The sequence below is a fragment of the Cervus elaphus genome, chromosome 11 (assembly GCF_910594005.1).
Source record: "Cervus elaphus chromosome 11, mCerEla1.1, whole genome shotgun sequence".
Lineage (NCBI taxonomy): Eukaryota > Metazoa > Chordata > Mammalia > Artiodactyla > Cervidae > Cervus > Cervus elaphus.
In genome coordinates this window covers 92427279-92445682 of record NC_057825.1, presented here as the reverse complement: position 1 = coordinate 92445682, position 18404 = coordinate 92427279, and the positions used below count along the sequence as shown (strand labels likewise).

Sequence of the window (18404 nt, the reverse complement as noted above, 5' to 3'; positions counted from 1 at the left end):
TTGGGAAGTGATTGGTAAGAAGGAAGCAGAGACAGTGAGTGTTAAACATCTCTTCAAGAAGTTCAGGGGAGAGAAGGGAAAAAGAGAACAGGATCAGGTAGGAAGAGCCGTTTACAGGCTGATAGAAAAAGGGTGGAGGAGAGAAGTTGAAGACCCAGGTAAGGAAAGACCGGTTGAAGAAATAAGAATTCAGTAGAAGGGAATAGATAGGGCCAGAGATAGGCTAGAGGAAGAATTCTTTTGTTCAGAGATAGACTGCAGCAATGGTAAGGACACCGAAGGACTAGAAGGGAGGAAGTTGATGGATTTCATGCCTGGAGGCCTTATGTTCTTGGTGAAGTGGGGTAGGAGATGCATCAGGAGGATTGCTTAGAGGGACATGGGAAAGGACACTGACAAGAATGAATGGAAGCGGCTGTACTTCTGAGGCCTGATAACAGTGGAAACCCTCATTTGTACAGCCGGGTGGTTTTATGCAGAGGGGCTCATGAGCCTGGGTGCTAGCGCTGGTGGCAAGGGGAATTAGCACCTGTTATATTCCAGGCCCTGTGTCTTGTGTAGTATTCTCCTTATCTGATTTATTGGGACAACAACCTTGTTCGCTCAGACTGAATTCACTCATGAGTAAGTAGCACCTCTGAGATTCACACTGACATCTAGCTAAATTGAAAACCTAGCGGGCGCCTTGCATCCACCGTACTATAGTGTACCACACTGCCTCTCCCTGCACCCCAGGACGCACCTGCAGAGGTAGAGACTGGGCCAGTTAGTTCTTGTTTGGGCATCAACTGTCTGGTGTTACTGGGGAGTCAAAGAGTAAGAGGGTAGAGTCTGTGATGAAACAGTAGCTAAAATTATTGACTATTGGGAGTCAATGGAGAAATAAGTGAGGGCCAAAGGGGATGATAAACTGAGGAAACAGAGAAGCTTGAAGGGAGAGGAAGACTTGATGAAGCCCAAAGACAGTCAAAAGCAGAGACATTACTTTGCCTACAAAGGTCCGTATAGTCAAAGATACAGTTTTTCCAGTAGTTGTATACAGATGTGAGAGTTGGATCATAAAGAAGGCTGAGTGCCAAAGAACTGATGCTTTTGAAATGTGGTGCTGGAGAAGACTCTTGAGAGTCCTTTGGACTACAAGGAGATCAAACAGTCAATCCTTAAGGAAATCAGCCCTGAATATTCATTGGAAGGACTGGTGCTGAAGCTGAACCTCCAGTACTTTGGCCATCTGATGCAAAGAGACTAAAGAGACTCTTTAGAAAACACCCTGATGACAAGAAAGATTGAGGGCAGGAAGAGAAGGGGGTGGCCAAGGATGAGATGATTGGATGGCATCACTGACTTAATGGACATGAGTTTGAGCAAGCTCCAGGAGTTGGTAAAGGACAGGGAAGCCTGGTGTGCTGCAGTCCTTGGGTCAGGAAGAGTCAGACACGACTGAGCAATTGAACAGCAACAAGAAAAGAGAGTCAGTGAGAGACTGAACCAGGGCAGAGGCAATGGAATTGGTGAGGAAGAAAAGGATTCTCGAAAACTTTTAATGTGGGAGTGGGGGTGAGAGAAGGAGGTGAGGTGAGAATGATCCAGGGTGTCTACCTATGCAGTTGGTAGACAGTCATGCTTGTGATGTCACGTCATCTGTCTCTGGCTCTGGTTCACCATGCTCTGTACACGGGCCGGCACGCTCCACCTCAGACCTTAGGCGGACTTTCAGCTCTTGTAGAAGTGGCTTGTTCTCATTTTTCAAGTCACAGGTCAAATATACCCTTCTTAGAGAGGCCTTTCTTGATCTTGCTATGTAATGTAGCTTCATGGTCTTTTCTTTTTTTCAGAACACTTATCACTGCCTGAAATGACTGTTTATAGATTTGTTTACTTGTTTATTGTCTGTATCTGCCACTGGAGAGGCTCAAGAGATAAAGGATATATGGGCCTCCTTCACAGCTTTGTTTCCTTGCACCTAGACCAATGCCTGACACACAATAGACATTTCTTAAATATTAAGTAAGAGAAAGAAGGAAGGGAGGGAGCATGGGCGAGGAGGAGGCAGGGAAGACAGGAGAAGTATGTCTGGGGAAGGGTACGTGTTCTGTGTTTGAATGCTGACCTGAGGTGCCTGAGAGACCCCCAGGAGGCAACACCCCTGGGCAGTTGGAAAGCAGACTGGGAGTTCAGGGACAGACTGTCATCTTGCCCGTGAAGAAGGTGGGCCCACATGGCATGCTGGTGCAAGCACATCCTTTCACAGGGCTGATCGCCCCTTTAAGGCCAGTGTGGGAGGTGACTGTCTGGGGCCCAGTGGAAAAGGGATCCCTCCGTTATTCTGAAGTTGGGACAGCGTTTTTCTCACCTCACTTATCTATTCTGATCCCTATCCTTGCTGCTGCCCTGGCTTTGGCCATTTTCCATCTTTCTTTAGTGTCAGCTACAAGTCCCTGGACTCTGAATACAGACTAAATCCTCTCATCTCTTTTATCTGGGAGAATATCCCACCCACATCCAACTCTAGCTTCACCCAGAAGGTGGACTTAGTCTCACTGAATAGGAAATACTTTTCCCTTGCCCTTGGCTCCTGCTCCAGTTCAAGGGCCTCCACCTCCCACCGGGCACTCAGCAGAGCTCGCTGCCCTCCTTTTGCAGGGTCTCCAGCTGCTGAGCAGCTCCAGGACATCCTGGGGGAGGAAGATGAGGCTCCCAACCCCACCCTCTTCACAGAGATGGACACTCTGCAGCATGACGGAGACCAGATGGAGTGGAAGGAGTCGGCCAGGTGAGTCCCTCTCTGGAGGGCAGCAGGGGGGGCTTCCCACGGCGGTCTGCCTGGGCCCAGGCTGAGCTGACCAATGGCACTTCGGACCTTGAGTCCTGCCGGGGCACTTCCTGGCCCCCAGAGACCCACTTACCTGCCTTTCCTTGGTGTCCAGAATTGGTTTGGACCACTAAGGAGCAAACAGAAATTTATGACTGTCTCATTCTTGGAGAAATGAAAATCCAGGTGAGAAAGTATAACAGACACCCATGAAACTATGAGAGAATAACACAAGGGCATATGTCCTTTCATGCCAAACTAAATGTTGTGAAAGGGAAAGCACCGAGCAGGCTGGGATAGATGCAAGTGCTGCCTGGAGGAAGGAGAATGTGTCCCGGGAAAAATCCAGTCGGGTGCCCCAGTGGGCGTTGGTAGAGTCTGCGGCAGGACAAGCAGAGTGGAGCCATAGAGGCGCATGTGGGGATCAGAGGAGCTGTGTGCAGGGGCGATAAGAGAGAGAGGAGCGCCAGACAGCTGGAGGGGACCACGCGGTGAAGTCATGGGAGCCAGCGGAGAATCAGGGTAAGGAATAGCGCTGGCCATGCTGGGTGCCTGGGGCACAGAGGCCTCTGAACTAGAGGCAATTAGCAATGCCAAATGCTGCCTACGGCCCAGGGAGAAGGCAGGATACAGGAAGGGGCAGCAGGAAGGGCTGGGGAGAAGAGGAGGGACCCTGGGACAGAAGTTGAGAGTCTGGAAGACAGAATATAACAACGTTCTCCAACTTGTTTGTACTAATGCCCCCACACCCAAATTGGTAATTAAAATTAACTTTGTTCAAATAGAATTAAATTTTTTTTTTCTAATGAGAGAAATGCAGTGCTAAGAAATTATATTTTTTTCAGGGAGGGTTGAGCTTTGCAGCCCCCAAAACAATATTTTAAACTTTTTTGCTCTCCTGAGAATGCATTTTCGCCCCCCTGGGACTGATATTGCCCCCGTTGAGAATGCCTGGACTTACTGCCAGCTGTGCCCAAGGTGGCGCTGCCTGGGGGCCACCACAGCACCCAGAAGCTGGCAGCTGCCCCAGTCAGCGCCTGGGCCCCATCCTCACCTACCAAACTCACCCACCTCAATGGTTGTTCTATAGAACGAGGAGCAGATTTTGACATTCCCATGCTTCCCCCCAACCCCCTACTCCAGTCTTTCCTGGGAGGAAAAAGAGGCCATTGAGTGACTAGCAAATTCCTGCAGGCCTCAGAAGAATGAATTCCTAGCCTCATGGCTGGGCCCAATCCCTGTCAGGAAAGTATGGAGCCTCTTCTTATCAGCCCATTCAAGGAGCCCTTACTGCATGCTAACAATTCACAGGCTCCTCTCATTCAATCTGCACAATGACCCTGGGGAGGCAGGAAATTTTATTATCCTCATTTCATAGTTGAGGATAGTGAGATTAATAGTCAAATCAATGCAAGAGTCACAGCACGCAGGTAGCCAAGTCTGGATGCCAGTCCAGGGCTGTCTGAGTCTCCAACTCGAGTGTTGATGCACTTTGTCACATTTTCCCCATTTTCCCAGCCACCTCTCTCCCCTTTCTTCAACTTTTAGGGATTCTGTTCTGATTTCCATGGGAGGACTTAAGTCTGGAGGGAATTTGACAGTGTGAGAGATAAACAGGGACAGCCACAGCGCCCAGGACATCCATCCGGGGCTGATAAGTGAGGGGAGGACATTTCAAATGCCCAGGGCCCAGTGTGGGCTACTGTGGCTTAATGCCTCTGAAGGGCTTATAACTCCCTGGGCAAATGCCTTTCTTGTCCAAAGCGGGGCATGTTGAGAGAACAAAAGTTGAGAAAGGTCTTCTTCAATGCCCAGTAGGAAGAGCGTGACTTCCCCCCATCCTGGGCAAGGTGTGCATTCAGAACCCCTGGCAATAACTGCCAGGACCAGGCCCCCCATGAGTGCCTGTCACGCACACACACAGAACCTTTGCTGAGAAGGCCTCAGGCCCTCAGACACATGGCTGTTGCCATAGATTTCTAATGTGAATGTGGATCCACAGAGCCTTGCACACTATAGACCCTGAAATGAAAGTGATAAACTGTAGATAATGATGTTTCTGGAAGAAGACCCCAGATAAAACATAAAGGGGCCTGGCATTGCCGTCTGCAATGGGTGTGGGTGTTTCTCCGCAGGCAGCTTTCCAAGGACAGTATTTGAAGAGACCCAGGAAGGGCCCCCAGTCTAACCCGAGCAGCTCCTCGAACCCACAGTGAGAGGAAACTGGAGGCTGGAGGAAGTTTAACAGCGGAACCCAGTGCCAGGCTGATGGAAAGCGTAGCATCTTGAGGGTCATTTTTGAAGAAGGAAGCATTCAGGGGAGAGCCACTCAGCCCTCCTCATCTCGAGCTCCTTTCTCCACCCTTCTTGCCGTTCCCTTCTCCAGGGGATCTTCTCGACCCAAAGATCAAACCTGTGTCTCCCACATTGCAGGCAGATTCTTTACCGTCTGAGCCACCAGGGAAAACTTCTCCCCCTTTAACCATCTCTCCAGCTCACCCTGGCTGGTTTGCAGCTGACTCTTGGAGGTCTGAGCAGCAGCTTCTGCAAAGGTCAGAGACAAGATTTGGTTGCTGGCCAGCCAGTCCGCCTTGGCCTGGACAGCTGTACCAGAGCCTCCTCCTGGCAGACTGCAGCAGGAGAGGTGCATGGGGGCCTGTCTGGGGGCCTGTCACCCCCACCAGAGAATGGTAAGAATTGCCCTCAGCTGACAGGCTGTGCAGTCTACTCAGGGAAGCCAAAGGTCTCGGAAGTTTCCAGAATCTAAGAACCAGCAAATCCCAGTGGGTTCTGGGCCTCCTTGGAATAACAGGAGAAAATGATAGGAGGCAGGAACAACCCCTCCCATGGACACTCAGACCCTGAGAGGGTTGCAGGTCTGTACCCACATCAAAGAGATTGGGGGAGGGCACCCTTTAATAAAGTATTTAATTTGTTGGGAGAGTGCTTGCTTTATTGAGTTAGGAGATTAACAGAGTGAAAATCTCAAATCCGCAAGGAATTTTCCCCAGCACTGCTTTCTGGGGGTTATTAATTTGGGGGGATGTTTTGGGCCCTTAGAGAAGGAATCACCGCTGGACAGATTTAAACGGCTTTTTGAGCTCCGCTGAGCCTGGTCCCTCTGTGCGTGGTGGTGAGCGTGCATGTGGGCGTCATTTCTAACGTGATCAATGCTGGTAGGTCAGGCTGTTAATAAAATAGATTTTTATTCAGTTTGTCTCTTTAGGGTTCCCGGGAGGGGAGTGCAGCTGGCTCTTTGCTGATACTGACCTTGCCTGAAGGGAGGGTTGGATGGGTGGGGTTGGGGGGACTCCCTCACTGTGAGCAAACACTTTACCCAGAATCCCAGTGTCTCTCGAGCTTGGCTCTGCCTGAGTGGAGGGGAGGAGGGAAGGAGGAGGATGTGGGCTGGGAGCCAGGCAGCCCGCGGAGGGGCTTTAGGGTTACTCAAAAACTAGACATTGGAGCCTTCCCTGAACTCTGAAAGCGAACTCCAGATCCAAGCTGCCTCTGATCTCAACTCAGCAGACCTGAGCTGAACTTGCCAGAATGTTCTTATGAGCCACATACGCTCTGGAAATATTCCTGCCATGATCGGGAAAAGGCAGAAAGAGGGGCAGGAGAAGTAGGTCAGCTTAGTTGTTTCAGACCAGATCAGTACCTTTTCAAAAGCCCTGAATGGTTCTCCACACACAGGCAGAGATGCTTTCTCACTCTGTACCTGATGGAAAAGGAAGCCTGAACTTTGCTTCAACCCTGAAACTGCTCCTGCTTACAACCTTGTAGAATGTTCTCCTAACATCACCTGCCCTCTTCGTCTGTACCCCAGTCCTCTGGTCTTGCCACTCACCTGGAATCACCCTTAAAGGGCCTGAGATGCCCTCTCTATGTAGAAAGCAGAGGAGGGAGCCAAAAGTTCTTAGCACAGATGTCAACAAATGTCACTCATTCATTCAACTACTAGTTAGTAAGCATTTACTGTCTCTAGGACGTGAGCCACGTGCTTAGAGGTACAAAAAACAAGGCAGATGCCATGCCTGTTCACTCAGACTCCACAGAGGTAAATAACTAGACGCTTGGTGACGGAGTGCTAAGAGAGCACAGTGTAGGGGCACCTAACCCAGACAGAAGGGATCAAGGCAGGTGGACAGGAAGAAAAGCTGTTCACAGAGACACCTGAAGGGTGAGTCAAGGTTGGCCCAGAGAGGGTACAGAAGGGGGAAGAGGCCCCTGGATTAGGGGGAGCAGAATCAGAACAAGGGGCAGAAGTTCCCTGTAGCTGCCCTAGAGAGAGTGGCCAATGATGCAGGCCCTGTGCAGACCGTGTTGTGGAGTTTGAACTTGATGCTGAGAACTTTGGAGGACCACTGCGGGGTTTGGGCTAGAAGAGGGACAAAACTGTCTGTTTGAGAGATCACTCAGGCGTCAATGTGAGGTAAGCCTGGGCTGGTTAGGAGGCTGGTCTGGGGAGAAGTGATAAGGTGATGAGGTGAGGTGAGGTGGTTCCCATCTGAACCAAAATGTTGACAATGGAAATAGAAGGTGTGGACTTGAGACATATTTTCCCATTTTCTCTCCTGTATTACTGCTGCATTCTCCACAGGTCTCCTTTTTTCTAACCATTTTTGCTGCTGTTTAATTTGATCTTTCCAAACTATATCTTTGATTTATGTCTTACTACTACATGTTTTAGAGAACAGTGCCTAAAGTGTTTTTCATCCTAGGTTACCACCCATTACTATAGATCATGAAGTCAATTTAGGGGGTTAAATTAGCCTTTAAACATTCAGTCACTCAGCCGTGTCCAACCCTTTGTGACTCCACAGACTGCAGCACGCCAGGCCTCCCCGTCTATCACCAACTTCTGGAACTTGCTCAAACTCATGCCCATTGAGTCGGTGATGCCACTAGCCTTTAAAAAACAAAGTGAAATAGAATAGAGTGCATGGCACATGGACTGGGAAGTATTATTTAAGAAACTTAAGTTTTAAGCACATAATCATAAATATAGATATATATTATATAAAGATAAAAACAACAAAAGGGCAGTACATGTGAAATGGTGAGAGAATGGCTCTTGTGAGGGCAAGAGGCTTGCCGTCAAACCCTGTCTCTTAGAAGCTGCCTGACCAGCCCCTCATCCTCAAAGAGTCTCCCTACTTATACAGTTAAAGTAGTAACAGACCTTGACTTGCTGATTAAAGGAAATAATATATGTAGTGTTAAAAAAATATATATATATATGTAGTGTTTAATGTAGCGTCTGGCACATAGAAGGTACTCAGTAAGCTTTAACAATTGTTGGTATTATTGTGCCTGTGACAAAGTGAATGGGACTCAGAAGAAGGAGCGGTCTCTTCAAGCCGGGCCCCTGGGATGCCTTGGTCATGAAGGAGGTGGCCTTTGAATCCAGCCCTGAAGAGCGGAAGTGGAATGGGTTTCCCCAGTGGCTCAGTGGTAAAGCATTTGCCTGCAATGCAGCAGATGCAGATTCGACATGTGTCCTTCATGGACATGACTTAGTGATTAAATAAGCGGAAGAGGAAGAGAGAGCACCCAGGAGGAGGGGGGGGCCTCTCCTTGGAGGCAGTGAGGAGAAGGTGCTGGCTGACTCTGAGGAAGACTGACAAGTCTATAAATGACAGAACCATGAGGTAATTACAAATGGCCCCGGACATCCAGACGAGTAGCCCTCAGAGAAGTTTGGCTCCAGAAATCTATCCTGAAGGAGCCAGTTCAGAATTTGCTGTAGCTTTTTCTGTTGGCATTCACTTAGCCATGGCCTCCTCCTTAGCCCTGAAAGAAGACGTAACATACAGCAGGAGCTGGGTGCAAGTCCCCAAGCCCCATTCAGTTCTTCACAACTCCTGAAATGCCACACCTCTGCCCTATCCCTGCCACCGGTGCTACTGCGTACACTTTTGGGGAAGAAGCGGTTCTCCAGTAATGCCTGAATTGCACTGCATAACTGAAGTCCTTAGAAGAGACTCCTAGGTTTGCAAGAGTAAAAACTTTCAATCACCAGGAGTTAGTCGGCCATGGAAGCTCATAGATTCATTGCAGAACAGCCTAAGACAGAGTCTCTGCCTGTCTGGTCCCAGTCCCAGGCAAGTCTCATTTGCAGGGATAGAGGATTCCAGGCACCTTATTCTGAGTCTATCAAACATTTGAATCACTTAGCTAATGTGCCTCATTATGATTCTATAATTTTCTAATGATAATTTGACTTTCCATGTGTGGCTGCCTGTAAGGAGAGAATGCAGGGGCCAGAAGATAAGAATAACAAACCCTGTTATTGTTGTTGTTGAGTCGCTAAGTAGTATACGACACTTTGTGACCCCGTGGACTGCAGCATTCCAGCTTCCCTTTCCTTCACTATCTCTGGAGTTTGCTCAGATTCATGTCCATTGAGTCCATGATGCTCTCTAACCATCTCATCCTCTGCCACCCTCTTCTCCTTTTGCCTTCAATCTTTCCCAGCATCAGGGTCTTTTCCAATGAGTCGGTTCTTCACGTCAGGTGGCCAAGGTATAACTGTTGTAAACCTTATTGTAAATTAAATAAATTGGGCTTTGGGTTTACATAGCAACCCTTGTGAACTTGGTTAGTGTTTGCCAGTATCCCTGGACCTAGTCATCTCTGGGATAATGTAAAGGCAAATTTCTGAATCTAGTCTGGAGGGGATACTCCAAGAAGCCTGTGGGGACTTTCTGGTGCCTTCAGCCCCTATTTATAGCTTCTAAATGCCTACATATGCTTGTTGACCCTTGACTCATGCCTCCTTGCTCAGTCTTACATACTTCAAAGTCTTGCAAATTCACTGTCATGTTTGGTTTATGAACATATTACTGAACTCAGATTTGGCTGCTCAGTACTCGAAAGCCAATACTCAGAAAGACGAGTGCTGGTAGGAATAGAAAGGTTGCTTTATTCATGAGGACAGTAACCTGGGGAGATGGCAGACTCCTGTCAAGAAGCCAACTCCAAAGATTCTGCTTGACCATGAAAGTTGTTTGTTTGTGTTTGTGATCATGAAATTTTTTTTAAGTGGAGAATCATTTGGGAAGGGTATCAACATCTTCTACTGTGTGCAGACTTTCTTCTGATTGGTTGGTTGTAAGGTAAAAGGAATCTTGTGCTCAGCCTGAAGTTACCATCCTCCACTTGAGTGGAGGCTTTTGTTCCTACAGAAGAGCTCAAAAATATTGTTATGTATATTCTTTGGGGCTTCCCAGGTGGCTCAGTGGGTAAGAAACCACCTGCCAATGCAGCAGACACAGGAGATGCCAGGTGGATCTGTGAGTTGGGAAGATCCCCTGGAGAAGGAAATGACAGCCCACTTCAATATTTTTGCCTGGAGAATCCCATGGACAGAGGAGCCTGGCAGGCTATAGTCCATAGGGTTGCCAAGAGTCAGACACAACTGTTGGAGGAAGGGGAACCCCTTCCATGATCCGAGAGTGGATCTAACACTTGGATCCACTTATTTAACACTTGGAAATGAATTGTCCAAGGAGACACACATGCTGACAAAGCAAGAGACTTTATTGGGAAGGGGCTTCCAGGTGGAGAGCAGGAGGGTAAGGGAACCCAGGAGGAACCCAGGAACCCAGGACAGAACTGCTCTGCCACATGGCTTGCAGTCTCGGGTTTTATGGTGATGGGATTAATTTCCAGGTTGTCTTTGGCCAATCATTATGACTCGGAGTCCTTCCTGGTGGTGCACGCATTGCTCAGCCAAGATGGATGCCAGAAAGAAGGATTCTGGGAGGTGGTAGGACATATAGTGATTCCTTTTGATCTTTTCCAAACTCTTCCAGTTGGTGGTGGCTTATTAGTTCGGTGTTCCTTACCAGGACCTCCTGTCGTAAAATAACTCATGAACATGGTTACTATGGTGCCTGGCCAGGGTGGACAGTTTCAGTCAGCGTGTTTCCCCTAACATGACTGTGTGACTGAAGCTCGAGCCCAGAGTTGCACGCATATTTCTTGAGGAGGAGCCAGGACTCTGCCTTACGGTTGTACTATTGTTTCTTGTCCGTTCCTCCTTAGTTTCTGCATTCTTTCCCTCCCCTAATAAACAGCTACTTTAATCTGCTCTTTGGAGTTCAGAGAAGGTCAAGGATACTGAGTGACGCTTATTCCCTGTGCAAACAAGAAATGGGGACACAGAATTTGTACCCAGGAGGGCCCCACAGGGTCTGCTCTCTTTTGTCGACTTAAAAAATATTCATAACCTAAAAGTTGAGAGTTATGTTTTATTCAGCAGGAAATTTTAGGACTTCAAGCCCAGGAGACAGCATCTCAACATCTCTCATTTCTCCCTGAGAGAAGTGCTCTGAGATCACACGTATTCTCCTTCCTCAGTGCCCTTAGGGCTCACCAGATCCCATTCGAGGGCTGCAGTCACTGAGACTGTGACATCCTTGTTTACTGATATGGCAGGAAATGTTCCATTTTTTCACTTAAAAAAAAAACATATTAGATATGTAGTTCTAATCAGTTGTGTAAAAACTTTTTACATTATTTCCAAATACACATTTTAATGCATGTGCTTGTCATCATGTAGTACGAATTTGCCAAATAAACTGCGGGAATGGGTTTAGGAGTGCCTCTTTCAAAAAGCTTTTCCTCATCTTTTCTGTCAAAGACTGAACCTGAGGAGTATCTAACAGTTCCTCAGATATCTCTAGGAAAGCTCTTCATTGGCCCATATAAGAGGATTAAAACTGGGTTTTGGTTTCTGCTGGAAAATTCAGGGTGCTGGTAAGACTCAATGTTAAAGAGCTTTGCTGGATAGTGGGGAAAAACTGACATTACTTTTTTTTTTTTTTGCTTATTTAATTTGTATTTTATTTTATTTTTTTTTAATTAATTTATTTATTTTTTCAGTGGGTTTTGTCATACATTGACATGAATCAGCAATAGATTTACACGTATTCCCCATCCCGATCCCCCCTCCCCCCTCCCTCTCCACCCGATTCCTCTGGGTCTTCCCAGTGCACCAGGCCGGAGCACTTGTCTCATGCATCCCACCTGGGCTGGTGACCTGTTTCACCATAGATAATATACATGCTGTTCTTTCGCTACATCCCACCCTCACCTTCTCCCACTGAGTTCAAAAGTCTGTTCTGTACTTCTGTGTCTCTTTTTCTGTTTTGCATATAGGGTTGTCGTTACCATCTTTCTAAATTCCATATATATGTGTTAGTATGCTGTAATGTTCTTTATCTTTCTGGCTTACTTCACTCTGTATAATGGGCTCCAGTTTCATCCATCTCATTAGAACTGGTTCAAATGAATTCTTTTTAACGGCTGAGTAATATTCCATGGTGTATATGTACCACAGCTTCTTTATCCATTCATCTGCTGATGGGCATCTAGGTTGCTTCCATGTCCTGGCTATTATAAACAGTGCTGCGATGAACATTGGGGTGCACGTGTCTCTTTCAGATCTGGTTTTCTCCGTGTGTATGCCCAGGAGTGGTATTGCTGGGTCATATGACATTACTTTTAAGAAATGAATTTGTTAGAATCACAAAATTTATTACAAATCAGCATCAGGCAGAAACTGACAACTCTGTGTTTTGATACTTTGTAACTAGTACATGGCAGTCAAGTTTTAGGAGGATGGATGATGGGGTGGGGATGGAAGAGTTACAGGATAAAAGTCAATGAAGCCATGTAGATAGAGAATTACCGCAGTGTGTGTATGTACTTTACACCTTTGAGGTGAGTAAACTTCATCTGAGAAATAAATTTATATAGTTTTAAATCTTAAAGCAAGTGTTTAGAGGCTACATAACCTTATCATTAAAGATTGCATTCTGTAGGAAATTACACTTTTTAAAAAAAATCTTTAAATCAGGATGTCCTAAGGGGAAATTTTCAACAAATTAGCCAGGGCAAACTTTAATGATAGTGATATGCAAAATAAGTGCAGAAGAAAGGGACAATCACTCTAACTGATATATGTATATACACACATGGCAGATTTTACTCTTACTTAACCACACATAAGAGCTCTCCTGGTGGCTCAACAGTAAAGGTCTGCCTGCCAATGCAGGAGATGTGGGTTCAGTCCCTGGGTCGGGAAGATCTCCTGGAGAAGGAAATGGCAACCCCGTCCAGTGTTCTTGCCTGGGAAATCCCATGGACAGAGGGGCCTGGTGGACTACAGTCCATGGGGTCACAAAGAATTGGACACGACTTAGCAATAAAACATCATCAACCACACTTAATGTTTCCCTCATTGCTTTGTCTTCTCAAAGGCCTGTGTGTTCCTTTTAAAAAGTATTGATGTCTGATTCTCAGACCCCTAGATTCTGATGTCATTAGCCTGCAGTCAACCTGGATGTTGGAATTTTTTTTTTAATTCCCTGATGATCCTATTGCAACTAAGGTTGAGAGCCACGATACACATGCTAGTCAGGGCAGGGCCAGTGCGGGTTATAATTTGTTTCCATCTGAGGATAGAACCAAGTTTAGGTTTCTCAGTTTTTGCCCTTTTTTTGTTCTTTAAAAGGAGACTTTCCTATGTGGTGATTTGGCAGTGCTTAATATTAATAGCTACCACTCTTGGAATTAAATGAAAAGCAACTTCCACTAATCGTATAGTGACTGAGTTACTAGTCACAGAAAAGGCCTCAGTTCTGGACCTCAGTTCAGTCACCTTTGCGTGACTGAGAACTGCTTTCTGTGACATGTGACTCTTCAAGCTTCCATTCAGCTCCATCCCAGCTGGGAGGGGCACTTGGTGCCTACCCTGGCCTGGAAAAAATCTCTGAGAGTTCTTTTCCAGCCCAGAGATTTTCTTTCCACTTGACCTGCTTCTCCAACTCTAATTCCCTACTTTTGAAGCCAACCATGGTATAAAGGTCACTTTGCAATGAGCTGCTTGGGATTACACATTAACCATTTTATCAGGCTTCCAAGAGTTTTTAAGCCTAGCTTTGGCCAGAGGCTTTTTAGAGTAGATTCCTTTGAAACCCTGTGACTCAGATTGGGATGTGAACCCACATGGCCAGGACTCGAACCCAGCCAAAGCCCAGCTCGGGACTTGAATCCACAATCTTTTAACTGAGATCACATACCTGGTTTCAGGACTTAATGAGGCTCAGGTTCCAGATGTCTTATTGCAGAAAAAAATCCAGTGAGAGGCAAAGTGATAGCTAAGAAGTAGATTTATTTAGAGTGAAACACACTCCACAGAGTGTGGGCCATCTCAGGAGGTGGGAGCAGTCCCCAAATATGGCTTGGTTAGTTATTACAGGCTGGGTAATTTCACAGGCTAATGAATGGGAGGGTTATTCCAACTACTTTGGGGAAAGAGTAGCGATTTCCAGGAATTGGGCCACCACCCACTTTTTGATCCTTAATATGCAGCCTTGGAACTGTCATGGCACTGGTGGGTATGTTACTTAGCTTGCTGATATGTTATAGTGGGTGTACAGTGAGGCTCAAGGTCTAGAGGAAGTCAACTCATCTTGGACCTATTTGGTTCTAATCAGTGTATGCCATGTCCTCAGGCTATATCATTCTTTGAAAGTTTGTGCCCTGCCCCCTTCCCTTCTGTTTCACCTTTATTCGGTATGAAATGTAGTTAAATGTTTTATTATGGAAAATTCAAATTTACGCAAAAGTGGTTTGTAGCAGAAAGACTTCCCTCAACGTACCCATCACCCAGCTTTAATGGTTACCAGCAAATTCATGCCCAATCTTGTGCCTCTATTTCAACCCACTACTCCAGATACACCATGTTATGCTGAATCAAATCCCACACACCATATCAATCATCTGTAAATATTTTAGTAGGTGATTCTAAGAGAAGAGATGTGAAAGGCAAAGGAGAAAAGGAAAGATATACCCATTTGAAGGCAGAGTTCCAAAGAACAGCAAGGAGAGAAAAGAAAGCCTTCCTCAGTGATCAGATGCAAAGAAATAGAGGAAAGAAATAGAATGGGAAAGACTAGCGATCTCTTCAAGAAAATTGCAGATATCAAGAAAATTGGAACTTTTCATGCAAAGATAGGGACAATAAAGGACAGAAATGGTATGGACCTAACAGAAGCAGAAGATATTAAGAAGAGGTGGCAAGAATACACAGAACTATACAAAAAAGATCTTCATGACCCAGACAATCAAGACGGTGTGATCACTCACCTAGAGCCAGACATCCTGGAATGCGAAGTCAAGTAGGCCTTAGGAAGCATCACTATGACCAAAGCTAGTGGAGGTGATGGAATTCCAGTTGAGCTATTTCATATCCTGAAAGATGATGCTGTGAAAGTGCTGCACTCAATATGCCAGCAAATTTGGAAAACTCAGCAGTGGCCACGGGACTGGAAAAGTCAGTTTTCATTCCAGTCCCAAAGAAAGGCAATGCCAAAAAATGCTCGAACTACCACACAAATAGCACTCATCTCACATGCTAGCAAACTATTGCTCAAAATTCTCCAAGCCAGGCTTCAACAGTATGTGAACCGTAAACTTCCAGATGTTCAAGCTGGATTTAGAAAAGGCAGTGAAACCAGAGATCAAATTGCCAACACCCATTGGATCATCAAAAAAGCCAGAAAGTTCCAGGAAAACATCTACTTCTGCTTTACTCACTATGCCAAAGCCTTTGACTGTGTGGATCACAACAAACTGTGGAAAATTCTTCAAGAGATGGGAATACCAGACCACCTGACCTGCATCCTGAGAAATCTGTGTGCAGGTCAAGAAGCAACAGTTAGAACCAGACATGGAACACCAGACTGGTTCCAAATCAGGAAAGTAGTACATCAAGGCAGTATATTGTCACCCTGCTTATTTAACTTATATGCAGAATACATCATGTGAAATGGTAAGCCAGATGAAGCACAAACTGGAATCAAGATTGCCAGGAGAAATATTAATAACCTCAGATATGCAGATGACACCACCCTTATGGCAGAAAGCGAAGAAGAACTAAAGAACCTCTTGATGAAAGTGAAAGAAGAAAGCAAAAAAGTTGGCTTAAAACTCAACATTCAGAAAACTAAGATCATGGCACCTTGTCCCATCACTTCATGGCAAATAGATGGGGAAACAGTGGAAACAGAGACTTTATTTTTTAGGGCTCCAAAATCACCGCAGATGGTGACTGCAGCCATGAAATTAAAAGACGCTTGATTCTTGGAAGAAAGTTATGACCAACCTAGACAGCTTATTAAAAAACCGAGACGTTACTTTTCCAACAAAAGTCTGTCTATTCAAAGCTATGGTTTTTCCAGTAGTCATGTATGGATGTGAGAGTTGGACTATAAAGAAAGCTGAGTGCTGAAGAATTGATGCTTTTGAGCTGTGGTGTTGGAGAAGACTCTTGAGAGTCCCTTGGACAGCAAGGAGATCCAAACAGTCCATCCTAAAGGAAATCAGTTCTGAATATTCATTGGAAGGACTGAGGCTGAAGCTGAAACTCCAATACTTTGGCCACCTGTTGTGAAGAACTGACTCATTGGAAAGGACCCTGACACTGGGAAAGATTGAAGGTGGAAGGAGAAGGGGAGGACAGAGGATGAGCTGGTTGGATGGCATCACTGACTCGATGGACATGAGTTTGAGTAAGCTCCGGGAGTTGGTGATGGAGGCCTGGCATGCTGCAGTCCATGGGGTCGCAAAGAGTCGGACACGACTGAGCGACTTAAGTGAACTGAACTGATGTATGGGAAGATGCAAGCATTTCGACTCACAGAAATCATTCCCTTCATGTGCATCTCAGCTACCTGGGACCAGCGTCCTGCTTCTTGATTTTTTATATCCTTTGTTCCTCACCATAGGGAGTGGTGGCAGCCAACAACTGCTGGGTCAAAGACATTGTTCTCACACTTGGGCACTCTCTGTTCTTAGAAATTCATAATCGGAGGCCTGAAATCACTAATGGCTGTGACATCCTTGTTTACTGATAAGGTAGGAAATATTCCATTTCACAGTCCACACACTGCATTTGGGAGATTTATCTCCTAAATCTTTTTCAATCTACAGGTCCCGTCTCCTTTATTTTTCCCTTGCAGTAGTCATTATTTCTAAAGAAATTGCATCGTTTGTCCTATATGGTTTTCTAAATACTGGATTCTGTTAACTGCATCCCTGAAGCTGAGTTTTCCATGTTCCTCTGCCCCTGTCTTTCCTGAAAGTGCAGTTGAGTTCAGACTTATTTGATTCCTATCTGACTTTTCCACAAGACTGTTTCATGGGTGGTAGTGTTTGCTTCCATCAGAAGGCAGCTCTTGCCCAGCTGACCTTTGTGTGTATGTTTGTGATGTTACTAGACTCTGATGATCATTGTTTAGATCATTTCGAATATTTTAAAATACAGTTAACCAAAAAAAATCTTTTTAAAAAGGTGGTAGGCACTTCTCTGGTGGGCCAGTGGCTAGGACTCCATGCTTCCAATGCAGGAGGTGTGGGTTCAGTCCCTGGTAGAGAAACTGACTCACATGCTGCTTGGCATGGCCAGAAGTTTCTTTTAAAAAAAAACCACAGTTAAACTCCATGATTGTTGAGATCTCTTTTTCCCAGTCATTTCCTCATAGCCAGACTTCACCCGAAGTAATCATTGAGGCCTCACTACCTCAAACAGGAAGGAGCAAGCATTTAATGGAGGCTATTCTGGGTAGGAGACCAGAAGGGACACCAGAGAAGAAATGATGGTCCCTATCCTCAAAAAGCTTGATGTCTATTTGGAGAGGCAAGTATACACTGAAACAATTAGCAAAGACGATTAACTAAAAATTAAATGTCATTTTAGCCTCTGGGCCCCAGAAATCAGGAACTTTACTTGGAACAATCTGTAGCAGAGTTGCCTGTATCTGACCCATATATTCTGAGGTAAACTGGTCTAGGATAAGACCTGGACGTCAAGATTTTAACACATTATTGCCCTAAGAAGTTTTTGCAGAAACTTAAATCTGTGGCGTTATTATGTCTCTAGTCACTAATGTGTTAGAAGTATTCAAAGGGACTTCTAAGTTGGCACAGTGGATAGGAATCCGCCTCTCGATGCAGGAGACGTGGGTTCAGTTCCTGGTTTGGGAAGATTCCATATGCCTCAGAGCAGCTAAGCCCGTGTGTCGTAACTACTGCGCCTGCGCTCTAGAGCCCATGAGCTGCAGTTACTGAGCCAGCCTGCTGCAACTACTGGAGCCCCCCATCTGGATCCTGTGCTCCGCAATGAGAGGTCTGCGCATTGAAACAGAGTAGCCCCCGCTTGCAGCAACTAAATAAAAAGCCCAGGTGCAGCAACAAAGACCCAGTGCAGCCCACAAAGAATATCTGAGGGGTTTTGCTTGTTTTTTTTTTATCACCTCAGGTCTTAGTTGCAGCACGTGAGATCTTTTGTTGCACCACGCTGACTTAGTTGCCTCATGGCATGTGGGGTCTTAGTTCCCTAACCAGGGATCAAACCCACCTTCCCTGCAATGGAAGGCAGATTCTTAACAACTGGACCACCAAGGAAGGCCCATCTGAGGTATATTTATATGCAACTAAGTTTAAGAATCATCATCTTAGGATAGCGATTCTTAACGTGTGGAATATTACTCAATCATAAAAAAGAATGAAAGCATGC

General features: G+C 45.8%; 1 protein-coding gene across 2 annotated transcripts in view; it reads left to right on the top strand.

Moving 5' to 3' along the window:
* SLC4A5 (solute carrier family 4 member 5) overlaps positions 1-18404 on the top strand; it is a 125904-nt gene that overhangs the window by 59130 nt on the left and 48370 nt on the right. For both annotated transcript variants that reach the window (XM_043918414.1, XM_043918415.1), the window contains exon 4: positions 2644-2773. In XM_043918414.1, coding sequence (XP_043774349.1) covers positions 2644-2773 — 130 coding nt within the window. The remainder of the gene's footprint in view (positions 1-2643; positions 2774-18404) is intronic.